Genomic DNA, 18,073 nt, shown 5'->3' on the forward strand with positions numbered 1-18,073 from the left:
GGAACCATGTATTTTTAGTTGCTTTTTTCCCATAGATTTCTATGGGGAGCCTAAAAAAAGTTGCAATTGGGCTAGTGTTACAATGTTTTTTAAAGAATTACTGCGTCAAATTTGCAACCAAAAACGCATCCAAAAAGAGGGAAAACTTAAAAGAAAAAAAATCGGAGCACATTGCGCATTTTGGTGCAGAGACTCACGGAAAATAAAACGTAATAGGGAAAAAAAAATGCAGCGCTTCTGCAAGTGGGAACATGGCCTTAGACCAGATTCAGACGAGCGGATGAAAAATTGTCAGATTTTCATCCAGAAAACTCCATATTTTTTATGTGAAAAAAATGTACATGATGATAATACTAATAAATTAAGGGGTTAATGAGATCTGCTAGTAAGATTGTGAAGGCAAAACGACGCAGATTAGACGCATTGGTCAGTTCGGTGGCATAGTACAGGCCACGTGACTGCCATAGCCCTCGCAATAAGTACCTTGTGCTGAGTGTCAATCACCAAGGGGAGGGGGCGTGGCGTCCAGGTGAGCGTGTAGCCACACCCCTCTCCCCGTGTGCTGGGCGTGGCCTGTGCAGGTGAGGGAAGAAGAGAGAGGACAGCAGCACTTCCAGGAAGACTGCGCCGCTCCTCACAGACAGCCACGTACAGGGGACACGGAGCTGAGGCGGGTGAGTGGCCGTGCGGGACAGCCATGGCACTGCGGGGTGGCACTGCTGCTGGACGGTGTCACTGTGTGCCCTGCGACTGGCACGCGTGTGCATGACACTGGGTGTATGGGTGGCACTGGTGTGACTCACACAGATATGCACAGCTGCCCACCGGCCATTGCAGGGAGCAGCACATTGTATGTGGCCATTGCAAGTAACCCCTTATTACATGCACCACAGGCAGCTTTAATGGTGGCCTAAAACTTTAAGGACCCCCCCCCCCCCCCTGATAACACTTTGCAGCCATCAGCAGGACTGTCCCTCCACATCTGGGAAAGGTTTGGACATGCTGTGAGCAGTGGGACCACCTCCTGTGCTTCCCCCCCCCCCCCCCCAGTTCTTGTTGGACAAACTGGTAAAAGAAGAAAACTCTCCAACATGTCTGTGGAAAAGCGGCTGAAGAAGCTGGAGGACTTGGTCCTCAAAGGTCCTTATGGATGTGACTGCGATTCCCTCAGCGTGGAGACCCTCCTAGACGTGGTAATCTGTCTGTGTCAGGAATGTAACGCACCACCGCTGCGACGGGACAAGAATGTGACAGAATTCCTGGCCTGGGGTAAGAGACCACCGTTACACCGAAACTTCACCCAGTGTGAATGGAGGCTGAGGTTGGGGTGATCCGATTTGGGGTTATTATTATTATTATTATTATTATATATTTTTTAATTCTGGGAAAATCTATATTGACCTGCCATGATCTCAATAATGATCAACTCCATGTGAAGATCTCCTCCTCCTATCTCGGGACTTTAATAGGTCCTGTCATGTGGGCCAAAGAAATCTTTTGGGGCCCCTCTAGGTGCAACCGCAACCCCTGTGCTAACTATAGTTACACCCCTGAATTTCCCTTTGCAACAACTTCTTAAAGGGGCTGTCCAGTATAAACAATCGCTTACAGGTGATAACTTGTAGGGATCTGTCCACTCGCACCAATTGGCAGGACAGGGGACTTTTATCACCATTAGGCTATGTGCCCACATTGCAGAAATGAAGCAGAAAATTTCTGCTTCATTTCTGCATGTCCTCTCCCGGAAAAACGCATGCGGAATTCCGCACGCGTTTATCGCGCGTTTTCGACATGCGGAATTGCCTTGCGTTTTTTATTGCATTGCAAAGGCAATTCCGCTTGCGGAAACGCAAAATTAATGGACATGCTGCGGATTTTTGCGCGCATCAAAAACGCTGCGGAAAAATCCGCAGCATGGGCATAGAACTTGCGGATTCCCCTTGGGGACCATGGGGGGCGGATTACCTAGCATTTCACAAGCGTTTACGCTGCGGAAATTCCACAGCATATACGCTTGTAAAACGCGACGTGGGCACATACCCTTAGACTGGAGCCACTGGCGGACACAGGCGGAAAAGGTCCTATGTGCGAGAACAATATATGGGCCCTTTGCAGCCCAAGAGCCCTCTTACATCTTGGGCGCCTGCACAGGTTGCGTCTGCCCCTGACTCAAGCAGTAATGCACATGCTCAACCGCCGCTCCATTCATTCTCTATGGGTCTTCCAAGCGCTACCGCTGCACTCCATTATTTTTTTCTGGCAGAACGAAAGAAGTTGCAGTCGGGCGTCCACCCGTAACCTCGATTTTTGTAGCGTACAAAAATTCCCTGATCTGCCAACTGGTGCATTTCCTGACGGTGGTACACCCACCAATCAGCAAGTTGTCACCTATCTAACAGAGAGAGAGGTGATTCCTTTTGACTTGACAACCTCTTTTTAAAGAGTTGTTCTCAAGTCCCTCTATCCACAGGTTAGGAGATAGCTTTTCAATCGCTGGGGGTCAGACCGCCGTAGCCCCCACCCATGCCGAGAACTGGGGCTCTGAAGAGCTCCAGCTGAATGGAGCAGAGGTCAGTCGTGCGCACTAATGTTCCATTCATTCTTAATGGGATCTCTGGAGACTGCGGAGCGCTGCGCTTGGCTGATCTTCGGCGCTCCTATTAGACTGAATAGAGCACCTGATCGACCTCTGCCCCATTCAGCTGGGGCTCTTAAGATCCCTGTTTCGTGGGAGCCATAATAGTTGAACCACCAACGATTTCAAAATTATCGCCTATCCTTTGGACAAGATATTACTTTCAAACTTGAGTACACCCTTTTTAAGTTCCAAATAAAAAAAAAAAAATGTTAGGTTAATATCCAAAAAAAAAAAAAAAAATAAATAAAAAAATAATAATTTTCTGGAGACGCTTAGAAGAGTTCAAGTCACCATTTATCGTGGCTAATCCGCCACAGGTCTGCTTTGTATTAGGAAGTCATGCTGTTGCATCAACTAACTTAGCAGTGTTAGGAGAATAGATGTATGTCTGTTAAAAAAAAAAAAAAAAAAAAAAAAAAAAAAAGTGAAATGGTGACAGAAACACAAATGAAGTTCATGTTCATCCATCTTTTGTTTCCCTCTAATCTAATGGATAGTAGAAAACAAACATCTCATGGACTTCAATTGGATTCTGCTGTTTAGTTAAAAAAAGGCATCAGCAGCTGATGATAAAGGATGTTGTATATGATAGTGCACATTGCTCCATGTCCATTGTTCATATAGTCTTTGTCCTATGTAAGGGCAAACACAGACAGAAGTGGGCCCCTGTGCCAGGACAGTATATGGGGCCCTTTGTAGTCTAATACTTCATCACAATCCACCCCTTTGTACCTGAGTCAGAAGCTGCTTGCAGTTTTGGAGGTGGAAATGCACCCCCTAGTCCCATGCATTGATATGAAACATCATAAAAGTCAGGATCAAATGTGACTTCTTTTTTTATTTCCCTTTTACATTTATTTTTTATTTTTTTTTTTTTTTGGACATCGCCTTCTTTATTTTTCCAGTCTACATAGGAGAATGTCTAAAATATTATTACCCATGACATTAAATTAATGACTGTAGTTGTGTGTTGATACACATGTATAAGTAGTCCATATTGTCTATTACCGCCGTGTACAGTAAATCTACTGCAGTTAAAATGAAAAGTATTGTTTTCCTGTGATGGCTCAGCTTATTTAAGGGGTAAATCAAAGCAGCCGGCAGGGTGTGACATCACTGTCACCCAACCTGTCCCCTGACCACAGTTTGGTATCGGTATCTATGAAATTCTCATGGGACAGACTGGTCTGTCTGGCTTTCTCTATATCTTGTCGTTGTCTGTTGCCCACGTTTGATCTCTTCTTTCGGAGGGCCATCTTCAGTGTCACTACAGGAGTCTCGGCTTACATTGATGTCTGCAGGGAAGTCTTAGTTACGTGGTAGTTTTGTGCTCATAGAGGGTTAAACGGAGCGTGGAGGAACATTATGGTTAATGTATTGCTACTGTAGCATAATACACTTAATTTTTGCAATCAAGTTTTATTTATTTACAAACATGGGCTTGACACTCAGTGCAGCTATTGGTCAATTGGGAATGATTCATTTATTTTTATTTTTTCAATGCTTTGCTCACCTCATCATGTTCATGACAGTGACATGTCCATGGGTTATCATTAGCTAAATCTACTACAAAGAGTATTGTTTTGCCATATTTATAGCCAGTAATTATTGGTATACGTGTAGCAAATATACTGGAGAACCCACCTTTACAAAGGAAAAATGTGTCATGGCACATCTGCAGAAAATATTTGGCACCACTCCTTGAAGAGAACCTGTCAGCACTATATTGTAAAGTCATTGCTGTAATTTTACTGTAATACAGATTAAATTGATACCTTTGGTGAAGAAATGCACTTTGTTGTTGTTCTTTAATCACCATTTTAAGTTTTCTGCTAATTAGATTTCGGTGCACAGGGGCCGGACTGTGCACTGGGTCTTCTCCTCCCGGTCTGCGATTCCTCAGCCCCTCTGCCCTCCTCCGGTCTGTGAATGGACCTGCCTCCTCTGCTTGAAATGTCAGCAAAGACCTGTTATTCACAGACCGGAGGCAGCGGACAGGTCGGGGAATCAGACAGGGAGCAAAAGACCCAGTGCACAGTCCGGCCCCTGTGCACCGAAATCTAATTAGCAGAAATCTTTAAACGCTGATTAAAGAAGAACCACAAAGTGGATTTCTTCACCAAATGTATCAATTTAATCTGTATTGCAGCGCCATTACAGCCATGTCTTTTCTTTACAATATTGTGCTGACAGGTTCTCTTTAAACTTGCATTTTGAATATAAAGCCTGAATAGGATAAGGATACATTCTTGCGGTGTATCCATACATAGGGGCAACAGTCGCCATAGTGAAGCCATGAATATGTTCAGAACTGTTCTACCAGGTGGCTATTTAAATTTTTAAAGGATTATTCTGGCTCCAGGCGTTTCTACATTGGGAGGTGAGAATGGCTGGTGCCGTCATGTAGACTGATGCCTGCTTGCATCTATGTCATTGGCCCTTCTCCCCTCCCGAAGTGGAAGTGAGCGGAGCTGGAATAGCACCCTTCTGAAAATCAGTTTGGAAAAGTTGTCATTTTACAGTAGAACCCTATGTCGGCAATGGTTTCCAATGGGGCTGTAGCAGCAACAATTAAACTCTTCTCTAGGGCTCTGTGACGAGCCTGTAACAAGTCCATGTGCGCTCTGTGTGACACTGCAAACAGACCCATTACTGCCAGTGCACATGGCTGATTTTTCCAGGGCAGACCAAATCGTAGTTTGCACTATTCTGGTTAAAAAACAAAATAATGCATGCAATGTAAAGCCTGCCCTGGCATTCTTCACAAAGTCAAAGCCTGCACAGTTTTTCAATATGATCATCTAAACCCAGCCTAACAATATAAGGCTACATTCACACATCTGCTTTCATGTTGACATCCATGAAAAAAGTAAGCTTTTTTTTTCCCCTCATATTATCCCTTTTTCATCCATGTTGCATTTGTTTTCTTTCTCCTACTTTTTTACAATCTGAGGGAAGTTGAATATGTATACACTTTTTTTTTCTCTATCATTCAAACTAAGTTGCTACAGAGTTTGGAGAACTGTAACAAATTGTTCTAGTCCCCACTGAATTGCTATCAACTTTTATTCAAAAGAGAAATGACTAGTGCTGAGCGATACCTTCCGATATCGGGAAATATCGGATCGGACCGATACCCAAAAAGTATCGGATATCGCCGATTCCGATACCGGAAACCAATGCAAGTCAATGGGACACAAATATCTGTATAAAAATAAACCCTTTCTTTCCTTGTAGGTTAATTCTACATGAAGGAAAACAACTAAGAATAATGTAGAATGACATGAAAAGCCGGCAATTCAGCAGCGGCATACACCAGTACCTGACAATTTAGAACAGAAAGAATAGAACATCACACATAGATTAGATGGATAGAAACATGTCAGTCACATATATATATGAAGTACAGTGACAGTGTTGCTTACTGTACTTGTCATTTAGTGTAAAGGATTTATTACAAAACATAATGGTGTTTTCATGCACCGTCTCTTTAAAAAAGCCGGCCGGCAATTCAGCAGCGGTACCCGACAATTTAGAATAGAAAGAATAGAGAATCACACATAGATTAGATAGATAGATAGAAACATGTCAGTCACATATATAATAAGTACAGTGACAGTGTTGATTACTGTACTTGTCATTTAGTGTAAAAATAAAGGATTTATTAAAAAAAAAAAATTGGCGTGGGGTTCCCCGTAATTTTAGTCTCTAGCGGAGGTTAAGCAGACGTCTGAGGCAGATGTTTGAAGCCTGGGAAGGGGGTAATACCCACGGAGCTTCCCGGGCTACTAATATCGGCCCACAGCTGAATACCTAGCCTTTACTAGCTATTAAAATGGGGGACCCCCAAAAAAATGACGTGGTGTCCCCCCTATTTTAATAGCTAGCGAAGGCTAGGCAGACAGCTGGGGGCTGATATTAATAGCCCAGGAAGGGTGCCATGAATATTGGCGCCCCCCCCAGGCTAGAAACACCAGCCGTCAGCCGCCCCAGAAATGGCACATCCATAGGATGTGCCAATTCTGGCACTTAGCTTCGCTCTTCCCACTGCCCTGTAGCGGTGGCAGTGGGGTAATAGGGCTGGGGTTGATGTCAGCTTATAATGCCAGCTGACATCTAGCCCAGGTTAGTAATGGCGAGGCGTATATAAGACACTCCCATTACTAACCCCATAGTCAAAGTTAAAAAAAAAAAAACCACCCAGAATAAAGTCCTTTAATTGAAATAAAGACACAATTCTTTATTGTTCTAAATTAAACCATACTTACCATCATGCCCATTCCAGCTGAAGCCAACGATCTCCTGCAATAAAAGTGACTCGCCCCCTGGGCCGTGTGGTACCCGGAACCGGGCTTCTGTACGATGCTGGGGGTAGTAGTGGCAACCCGATCCCGTGGCTCAGGGTGGTCAGACCAAATTGTGGCAGTCTATTTATTTATCAGTGTTTTGAATGTCCGACTACGCCACCCGCGGATTGCGGTCAGGGATAACCGCCGCTGCGAGGCAGACCACTGAGGCTGGTGTTGGTGTGCAGCACATGGGTAGGATAACTCCCCACGGGAAGAGTGTAGCCTCAGGCAGTGTAGGTGGATGCTGGGGGTGATGGTGCAGGCGCAGCAGAAATCACACAGAGTCCAATGATGCAGTCCAGGGTCTTTTACTCACAGTTGTTATCCAAGTCACTTCTGTCAGCAAGGACTGCCCGAGCCGTGCTGCGTCCACCAGGTGAGGAGCTCGGTCAACCCCCAGGCAATTCAGGAGTATGGCACAGGACCCCCTTCTGTCCTTTCTCTGGCCTCTCGTGCCCCACCAGTGTCCTGACTTCTGTCCGGCTACCGCGGACCGTGTCGTGTAAGCGTTGGCCTTCACTTCCCGCTATCCTATATGGTGCCTTCCTAGCAGGTTTAGCGGGGGGTTGCACCAATAAATGGTCACAACCTCCAGTTCTTGGCTGAGGGTAGATTCGCCTCCACCAACTTAGGGATCCGGTACCTTTCCACAGCCTGACCCTTCCACCCGCTATAATGGGGTATGCAACGGTTGCTGACCGTTCTGCACTCTTAGGGTCCCTTCTGCCTTCTTGTTTCTGGAGCCCTTCCACTCCTCTGTCTCTTCTCCTTCTCCTCTCTGGCCCCGGCCTTCTCTCTAGGCCTGCCTCGTGGAGCCAAGCTCAGCCTGAGCCGCTGCTCCCTGTCGGCTCTCGCTCCCTTCTGCTCTGACTGAACTACTCTCTGACTTAAGATGGCTCCCACCTTTTATCTGCTTCTCTGTGTCTGAGCTCAGGTGACCTGCACCCAATGAGCTCCTTCCTGTGCTACAGAAACCGACCCCTTTCTGCTCCTACGCCACTGAGTTCTCTCTCCCCCCCCCCCCCCCTCCCCACTCCAGCCAGGGACATGGTCAGTTGTGCCCGCAGCTGGGAGCACCGTCGAGCTGTCCCCCGGAAATGGGGTGAGTGTGTGTGTGCGGCTAACTGAGCCCTTGTCCACACTCCATCCTTACCTGGGAGTGGAATATCACACCTCTGGATGAGGTGCAATACCCCTGTGGCAACCGAGCCCTCGGGGCGCCACAAAAGTAAAATAATAAAGCAATCTCATCCTTACCTTTCCATGGTTCCCACGACGGCTCTAGCTCTGCTACATTCACATGACAGGCTGGATCGCAACAGAACGCTGCCATCCAGCTTGCCATGCCGCAGAGACTGAGAAGCGCAGGCATGCTTGCGCTCACTAGTGTCTGGCTGTGACGGCATCCAGATGAGCCGAGTTCATGTCCAATGAACTCAGCTCACCTCATGCACGTCACTGACTGCGTGGGAAAATTCTCCTGCTGAAGCTCTGAACGCAGGAGAATTTTCCCACGCTGTCAGTGACGTGCATGAGGTGAACTCATGTCCAATGAACTCAGCTCACCTCATGCACGTCACTGACAGCGTGGGAAAATTCTCCTGCGCTCAGCGCTTGAGCAGGAGAATTTTCCCACGCTGTCAGTGACGTGCATGAGGTGAGCTGAGTTCATTGGACATGAACTCGGCTCATCTGGATGCCGTCTCAGCGAGACACTGAGGAGCGCAAGCATGCCTGCGCTTCTCAGTCTCTGTGGCATGGCAAGCTGGATGGCAGTGTTCTGTTGCGATCCAGCCTGTCATGTCAATGTAGCAGAGCTGAAGCTGTCGTGGGAACCATGGAAAGGTAAGGATGATGTTGCTTTATTATTTTACTTTTATTGCAGAAGACATTGGCTTCAGCTGGAATGGGTGTGATGGTAAGTATGGTTTAATTTAGAACATTAAAAAATGGTGTGTTTATTTCAATTAAAGGACTTTATTCTGGGTGTTATGTTTTTTTTTTAACTTTGACTATGGGGTGTCTTATAGACGCCTCTCCATTACTAACCTGGGCTTGATGTCAGCTGGCATTATAAGCTGACATCAACCCCAGCCCTATTACCCCACTGCCACCGCTACAGGGCAGTGGGAAGAGCGAGGCTAAGTGCCAGAATTGGCACATCCTATGGATGCGCCATTTCTGGGGCGGCTGACGGCTGGTGTTTCTAGCCTGGGAGGGGGCCAATATTCATGGCACCATTCCTGGGCTATTAATATCAGCCCCCAGCTGTCTGCCTAGCCTTTGCTAGCTATTAAAATAGGGGGGACCCCATGTCATTTTTTGGGGGGTGTCCCCCATTTTAATAGCTAGTAAAGGCTAGGTATTCAGCTGGGGTCTGATATTAGTAGCCTGGGAAGCTCCGTGGGTATTGCCCCCTTCCCAGGCTTCAAACATCTGCCCCAGCCGTCTGCTTAACCTCCGCTAGAGCCTAAAATTACGGGGAACCCCACGCCAATTTTTTTTTTTTTTTTTTAATAAATCCTTTACACTAAATGACAAGTGGAAAAAAGAGAACCACCGAATGATAGGTCCAATCATACAAAGGATTAAATAAATCACTTTATTAATGTAAGGGTAACAAGTGGCACTACATGCAAAGAAAAAGCCGCATTGTAGAGTCCAAAACACAGAAATAAATACAGAGTAAAATTACATGATGAGCTGCATAATAAACATAATGATAATGCAACAGGTACAAGTATTAGAAATATATATATATATATATATAGAACGAGTCCCCTAAGAATCTAGGAGAAAGAGCAGAAGTATGCTCAAGGATACAGAGCAAGAAAATGGACAACCAATATATATAGAAGTACTGTAATACTGACCATATCTATATCAAATATCCAATATATACGTACAAGCAATACCAAAGGGACAACATACAATCAGTTAGAAAAATATGTGTGGGAGAAAGATGTGTAGCGTACCTGTGTAAACAGCAGCCAGTGTGAGTGGCACTCCGCGGCAAACCCCGACGCGCGTTTCGGACACCACGTCCTTCGTCAGGGGATATATATATTTCTAATACTTGTACCTGTTGCATTATCATTATGTTTATTATGCAGCTCATCATGTAATTTTACTCTGTATTTATTTCTGTGTTTTGGACTCTACAATGCGGCTTTTTCTTTGCATGTAGTGCCACTTGTTACCCTTACATTAATAAAGTGATTTATTTAATCCTTTGTATGATTGGACCTATCATTTGGTGGTTCTCTTTTTTCCATGTGTGTTACCGAATGGTCTGCCATTCCTTATTGGTCCATACACTAAGCACTTGACATAAGTTTGACCGGGCCAGCCTACAGGTGATAGTATGGTCTGTGTCCTGTGCTTTAAGATTCAGTGTTTTCTGTTTCTACTAAATGACAAGTACAGTAAGCAACACTGTCACTGTACTTCTTATATATGTGACTGACATGTTTCTATCTATGTGTGATGCTCTATTCTTTCTGTTGTAAATTGTCGGGTACCGGTGTATGCCACTGCTGAATTGCCAGCCGGCTTTTTTTAAAGAGACGGTGCATGAAAACACTATTATTTTTTTTAATAAATCCTTTAACACTAAATGACAAGTACAGTAAGCTGAGCGCTGCCATCCAGCTTGTCATCTTTCAGAGACACTGCAGAGCGCAGGCATTATGGGAACTTCCGATTCCAGTATTCGATATTCTAAAAGTATCGGAACTCCGATACCGCGAATATCGGTCGATACCCGATATTTCAGTATCGGAATGCTCAACACTAGAAATGACTTGATATGTAAAAGTTATTTAATAGATATTTTTTCAAATACGTGATTTTTACTCCTGAAGAAAAAAAAATGTTTTCAATCCAAAGGGAACCCCTATTACATTGCTCCTACAAGGATGCTTCATAAAGGAGTAATGAAGGAAATTTATATTTCGGCTGAGAATTATTGCTTGCTTCATGCTACCACGTCATGTGAATTTGCCGTGCGGTTTCCTTACTGCAAACCTGCTGCAATTTGCATTACAAGTAAATGGGTTTTTCTGAATTCCTTTTCACACATTGTGAGGAAATAAATCCGGATGAAATTAAAAGCAAGGTGTGGATTTCAAATCTGCAGCGTGCTCGCACTTGTGCGGGTTTTCATTGAGGATCTCAGTGCTTGGTAATAAAGTAGGATGAAATCTGCAAGTAAAGCATGCAGATTTTGTCTGCGGATTTGTTACCCAATCTGCAGCTGAAATTTTCCACAACACGTGAATGTGGCCTTAAAGTGACTGGTTTTGCTGTTGTCCTTTGACAACCCGTGTTTCATGTAAAGTTGTGGGTTTCAGGAATACCTGGTTTTGGATTAAAATGTTACTTTTATTAATGGGTCTCTTCATTAAACGGGTTGTCGAAGACTATGCTACTGATAATCTCAGAATATGCACTCCACCCCAATCAGCTGTAGAGTGTATGGAGCTGGAATGCCACTGCTCCATAGACTGTGTAGAGTACTTGGGTACTGCAGCTCAGCATATATTGACTTGGCTTTAGCACCCCAGATGGACACGACACATTGCACGGAGCGGTGGAGTTCCTGTACCACCCACTGTGATCTTCCAGTGGCTGCTTTACCAGGAGACCCCTGATCAGTGGACTAAGGGTAGAGTCACAAGACTGTCTGTTTGAGGGGGAAAAAAAATATAAAAATCTGAGGAAAAACAGACCGATTATTAGGATCAGTTTGTTCAGAGTGGCTTCAATTTTTCTCAGACGTGCAGGGCAGCAAGGGGAAGCTTCTCCACCTTCTCCACCTTCTCCATTAGGTCAGTCCTTGAAAATTGGACTGCACTTGGATGTCACACCTGTAGTGGTACTCTATTTAAGAATGGTCTGGACACACCGATACTTACAGCCCCCTGAGGCAGTCCATGCGAAACGCGCGTTGGGGCTGCTTTTACTGGTTCAACGTGGATGACAGATGGGCAAGAGTGAATAAGAACTTTTATTTTTTCTCTCTGTATTCATTACTATCCTAATATCTATTTATGAAGTCCTAAGGAATTGCCACACTGGCAGGCTGACATACTGGTTAGGTATATGGATACATTGAAAATTGGTGTTTATGATCTAGATGCATTTTATATATAAATAGACTTCTATATTACTTGAGCATTTGCACTTTATAGAATCTAAGTATATGAGTAACTCTTCCCAACCCTTATAATTGAGTGGCCAGTACACCTTTTTTGACATTTGTATCTTACCTATGACTTTGTCTGTATTTGTGTACTTTATTGTATGCCATTTTTGTAAATTAAATTCTAAATAAACATAATTATATTTTAGAATTGGACTAGTTACTCCATTTTCTTGTGTTTTGAATTGAACGTCTTCTGAGTGCGGTCAGATGTTTTTTCACTGACCCATAGATTTGCATTGCTGATTTTTGATCCGACAATCTGATGAAAGTCTGACATGTCACTGGTAATGTTGAGCGCCTAGTGCTCATTACTTGAGTTTGCCTAGGGTGCTCGGTATGCACAGAGTTTTGCGGGTGCTCAAGTGACATGTTTGCGTCCCAACGGCTGCATGTTTCGCGACTGTTAGACAGCCACAAAACATGCGGGGATTGCCCATGTTTGTCAGGCAATCCCCGCATGTTTTGTGGTTAACAGCTGCAAACCATGCGGGCACAAGGACTAGAACATCTCACTCGAGCACCCGCGATACTCTGTGCAAACTTGAGTATCCAGCTTTTATGCTCATCACTAGTCACCGTTTTTTGGGGTATAATCTATTTATTTATTTATTTATTTTTTATTTATTTTTTTTTCTTTCTTCCCCACTCGGTCCTAGGAATAAATCGGACATGTGCACAGCCCTATAAAATATCATGGGTGCGAGTACTATCTGTGAAAACCACAGATGGCACTCTTACGAGAAAATCGATCGTGTGCATGAGCCCTACACCGATCTAATAGTGATGACCTTATATTCCATTAAAGGACTGCATACCAGCACATGAGAGGTATACAAGCGTCACACAAATGGGAGCCTTGATCACAAGAGTCCAAGTCAAAGCAGAGGGTCACAATAAATTAGAGCTGTGCAATTATTCACAGTAAGCATAAAAAACAATTCTGCATGCTAACTTTCTCCCCCATGTCCCCCATCATAGTGATTGATGTGCTGCACCTCCTATTGATTGCCTGAGCTCCTTTTGAGTTAGAATTGATTTGTACATGGAATCCCAAATGTTTCTGCTTTGGTTCTCAAGTTTGTTGCTCTACGAAGAAAAAAAAAAGTTTCTGCCGCCTGTCCTTCAAGTGATGTGACAGAGCTTGTTTTTCAGGTAGAACATGTCCATGCAAAACCCTGGAGAATGTGCACTTCTCTTACCAACTTCTTGAGGCCCTAATGAAAAATGTTTTGGATTTATGGCTGTGTGACTTTGTAGATCAGATGCATGTAAATGGGCTCTTACCATCTGACTCTCATAATGGCAGGATACCTCTTAGGAATATTTCACAGAGTTAAAGGACAGTCCAAAGTCAAACTAAGACTGTGGTGCGATAAAATGGACTAACATTATGCAAGTTTGTCTGTCCAGAAGAACATATAGTTTTAATATGATTATGGCATATTATTTTGTTCAAACATATATGTTAGTGTTTCTCTTAGAAAATGCAAGAATAATTGTACTTGTAGAGACGCCTGCCTGTCTTAAATGCAATCGGTCAGGTCCTCAATGCCGCTCAGGGGCGGACATATCATTGGTGCAACCTCTGCGGTTGCACAGGGGCTCATTTCTGCCTCCAAACCAGGTGCAATTTTGCATTTTCAGAAGCTCTTGGGCTGCAAAGAGCCCATGTATTGTTCTTGCACAGGGGCCCTCTTCTGTCTGTGTCCGCCAGTGATGCCGCTATTATGCATCAAAGCCTTATTCCTGAATTGTAATTACTTGCTGTTGCAAAACTCTCCTGTTATATGTGGCAGAAAACGGCACTTAAACGGCATCGCTCATTATATGTAAATTTGCCAGGACCAGACCGGCGGAGCATCTGTTCCACCAGACTAGTACGGCTCTAGCCTTGGCATAGTTAACTTTATTTTTCTTTCTGTCCTCCTCACATCGACAGCAACATCCTACACTGAATATATGACGGGGACGGTGAAGAAGTCAATCACACTGGGCGAGAGTGATTATAATGTGACACCCCAGGGGTCTGGTTGCCACAGTGATAGAGATATTACGTCTGAGAGCAGGTGGGAGGTCTCTTGGTCAGGGATCCTATGCATGCCACACCTCCTGCCCAGTCCTGGGAGGGGAAGAACTTCCCCTATATAAACCTAGGGCTGAGGCAGGGTTAGTGAGTAGAGAAGAAGTAGAGACAGAGAAAAGAAGCAAATATAGGAACAGAACATCAGGAGCTCTGTGGGAGCAGTGTTACAAGGAGTCAGGGGCTGGCAGCTGCAGAGCTCGCCCTGACTGAGAAGTATCACCGGACCCGGAGTCCGAGGCTGTGGGGACTAATCTCTACCCAGCAGCAGAAACCGACCGGCAGGGGATTGCAGGTCCTCTGGCCCAGAAACCCGAAGGCACGGTCACACGCGTGGGACCAGCACCGCCATCGTGGAGCGGAAGCCATTAGAAGGCCCCAAGTCACCGGCCATACGGGTGAGCACCACACGGTACACTCAGGGACGTGGGCTACTTTTACCCGCCTCTAGCAAGGTAGCCAGAAGAGTACAGTTAGTTGGGAAGGCCTACAACTCCGCCTGGCCAGGGGAGATCCCATCTGCTCAAGGACTGACCAGGCCCCGATTGCTAGCAAGTACTCCGGGAGGGTCTATCTTTGTCACCAGTAAAGACCCTGAACTACACCGCATCGTCTGAGTGGTTCCTGCTACCCCCATCATCCACGTCGGCTGCCCTGAGGCCATACCCCTCCCGTTGGGGGTTATACCATCCACGCTGCACCATCCTTCCACCGGCCTCAGCGGTCTGCCCTGCAGCGGCAGCTCCATAGCTGCATTCAACGGGTGGCGTAGTCATCCACCATCTACTGCTAATAGACTGCCACTTAGTCTGACTCCCTGGGCACGGACCGGGTCACCGCCACGAGACTACTACCCCCATCTGATCCGGCTCCGGGTAGGCTCCCGCGTGCGCAACGCTGCGCGACTCAGGCCCAGGGGCGCGTCAATAGGACCTGAGGTCTGACTATTCTGGGTGAATAAGGCCCCAATAGACTACTCTTGGCTAATTTTCATATAACGACTAACGCTATAAAAGTGTTTTTGCCATGTATAAAGGGAGCATTTCAGAACAATTCAAAAATAGGACAATGGTGGCAGTTTTGGGGTCTTGGGTGACATTACAGGTTCCGTTTTTTTAAAGAATTATTCCAAGGTCTTCGGTAAGGGGCACCACTTCCCTGCCTCTGTTACCTTCTTGTTCGATGATGCAGGGGCTTTGTGCTCCTGATTGACCCAGTCGCAGGCATATACTATTGGTGCAATCTGTGCAACCACACGGGGGCCCAAGAAGTAAGGGGGCTCACTACTATCTCCTAAAAGAAAAAAAAAAAAAATTGTGCCTTTTGATGAGCTATTGGATTGCAAAGGGTCCATCCGTGTGCTGTATCTGTTTTTTACGAAGCCATAGACTTGTATTGGCCCTTTTCATTCGTGCTGCCGGGAAACACTAACATGTGAACAGCACCATAGATTATAATGGGTACGTGTTGAATCCGTAAAAAAACACTGATACAACGCATACGTGCAAATGAGGCCTTAAGGTGAGCCAACCCTTTAAGCAAATTTAGAAATACCATATAGATATGGAATCATAAGATGCTGTCCAAGTTGCTGGTAACCAGCTTTCTCATTTTTTGCTCTGAAGAAGGACTGAAACTTGTCACCAACATCTACTTTTTATAGGAAACTTATTGCGCACACACAGAACATACATGGTCTGATGCGTTATATGTGAATCGCCCCATAAGAAATAGACCCTAGTGGTACGTGGCTCCACAATCCACTCCAGGCATCTTCTGCTGGAGTCTTCGTGAACATTGTGTTAAGTGCGGGTCCTACCGGGGGATTTTCTAGTACTATGCTAGGACAGTCCGACCTTGGCACCAAGGCTTGTCCACTGATGTAAATGTGAATATTTCTGTATCCTATATGTAGGACATAGTGCAAATATGTCACTTTTGTGAAATGCTGGGAAGACCAATACCTGTGACAACAGTGAAAAAGACCTTTTTAGCATTGCCCAGTAAGGTAATAGTATGGACTTGGGTAAATAATATGATGATAAAGCACATTGTGGGTGTTTTCAGACATGCCGGTTACTGTTTATCTTATAATTAGTGGTGTCCCTGTTTGCTAATCACTTGTTAGGATATTTTTTTTCAGCAGCTGACGCTGCTTATTAAACCTCAATTAGTATGCAAACCGGTTTGATTATATGTCTGTGTGTATTTTTACAGAGTATATAAAAGTGTACATGGGTGTATAGCTATCTGATGAGTTTAGTACTTCCCATACCACTCCTCAACACTGAAATTGCAACATCAAGAAGCAAAAGTCGAGGAATTTATGGAAATCACAAGATGGTAATAATATAGAAATTATGGAAAAAACAAACAACATTTTTTTTAAAAAACTGAGTGTCCACGCAGAAATCCCTGCACTTAAAGCCTTGGCTGCTATCGGTGAGGTTATTAATTGCTGTTTGAAGAATGTTCTGGTGCTAAATGCAATTGGACATGGAAATCCTCAATATGTGCTAATGACAGCTCCTTTTGCAATTGCCAACCAATGACGTCCCAGATGTGCTTGATGGGAGGACAAGTCTGGAGAAGATGTAGGCCATGGTAGCACATATAGGCTGTGTGCCCACGTAGCGTTTTTCAAGCGTATATGCTGCGGAATTTCCGCAGCGTAAACGCTTGAAAAACGCATGTAGATCCGCACCCCATGGTCCCCAATGGCATTCCGCAATGTCAATGCCCATGCTGCGGATTTTTCCGCAGCGTATATGCTGCAGTCAAAAATCCGCAGCATGTTCATTAATTTTGCGGAAGCGCTGCGGAATCAATGTGCGGATGGTACCCAAGTCTGGAGGAGAGGAGACTCTCCTCCAGACCTGGGTACCAAAGAACCTGTAAAAAAAAGAATAAAATAAAGTTTATACTTATCTTCTGATGTTTTCCCTCCGTCGCGCTGTTGTCTGAAGGACCTGCCACGTCATTGAGTCATGTGACCCACCACATGACTCAATGACGTCACCGCAGGTCCTGCACACAACAGCGTGAGCCGCTCAAGACTCCGGACGGGGCAGAGAATGCATCAGAAGGTGAGTATAAAGTTTATTTTTTTATTTTTTACCATTCTGAACAAGTTGTCAAGCACTTTTCCAAGTGATGCTTGGAGAAGTGCTTGATAACCCGCATGCGGAAATGCATGCAAAGACGCCTCACAAACGCTTCTACCTGGCGGGAAAACCGCATGTAATATCCGCATGCGATTTTCCCGCCAGGGAGAAGCGTAAAAAATATGCTTCAGGTCCGCAACGTGGGCACATAGCCTTAGGCCATGCAGGATGCTCGCATGAGCAAAATGCGGCCTGGTGATTGTCATGCTGACAAAAATACAACACTTTGGAAAACCGGCCGTATCACTAGTTCCATGATCAAGGCAATGCAATAGATGAGGAATACGGTGGTTCAGAATGCGGACTGCTGAAGGTCCAAAAGAATGATCACACTCAAAGATGAATCATGAATGTCTTTTATTTCATCAATGCGTTTCCAAGTTTTCAAACCCCTTCATCAGGACAAAACCACAATGATGGTGTACCTGGAATCAGGACTACAGGGAATTGGCTACTGTACATTATCCATTCCACGCCATAATCCTGGGAGTAGAACTGGTGACCTTTCCTCGTGAAGGCTTCTTCATGGCGTTGCCCACAAGGTCTCAAAATCAAACTCCAGCTATCATTTCATCCAAGATAAAAGTGGGACTTATTGCTGAAGCACATCTCCAGCTGCGGGTCTCCATCAAGTGT

General features: G+C 45.0%; 1 protein-coding gene across 1 annotated transcript in view; it reads left to right on the forward strand.

Annotated features, from left to right (window-relative positions):
* Positions 1-555: 555 nt before the first annotated feature.
* Positions 556-18,073, forward strand: part of CDC42BPG (CDC42 binding protein kinase gamma) — a 150,403-nt gene continuing 132,885 nt past the window's right edge. Inside the window, exon 1 of the mRNA XM_073658602.1 lies at positions 556-1,269. Within this exon, the coding sequence (XP_073514703.1) occupies positions 1,092-1,269 (178 nt within the window). The 5' untranslated portion in view covers positions 556-1,091. The remainder of the gene's footprint in view (positions 1,270-18,073) is intronic.

Source organism: Phyllobates terribilis, unplaced genomic scaffold, assembly GCF_046119375.1.
Source record: "Phyllobates terribilis strain yellow unplaced genomic scaffold, ASM4611937v1 Scaffold_13__5_contigs__length_258822181, whole genome shotgun sequence".
Lineage (NCBI taxonomy): Eukaryota > Metazoa > Chordata > Amphibia > Anura > Dendrobatidae > Phyllobates > Phyllobates terribilis.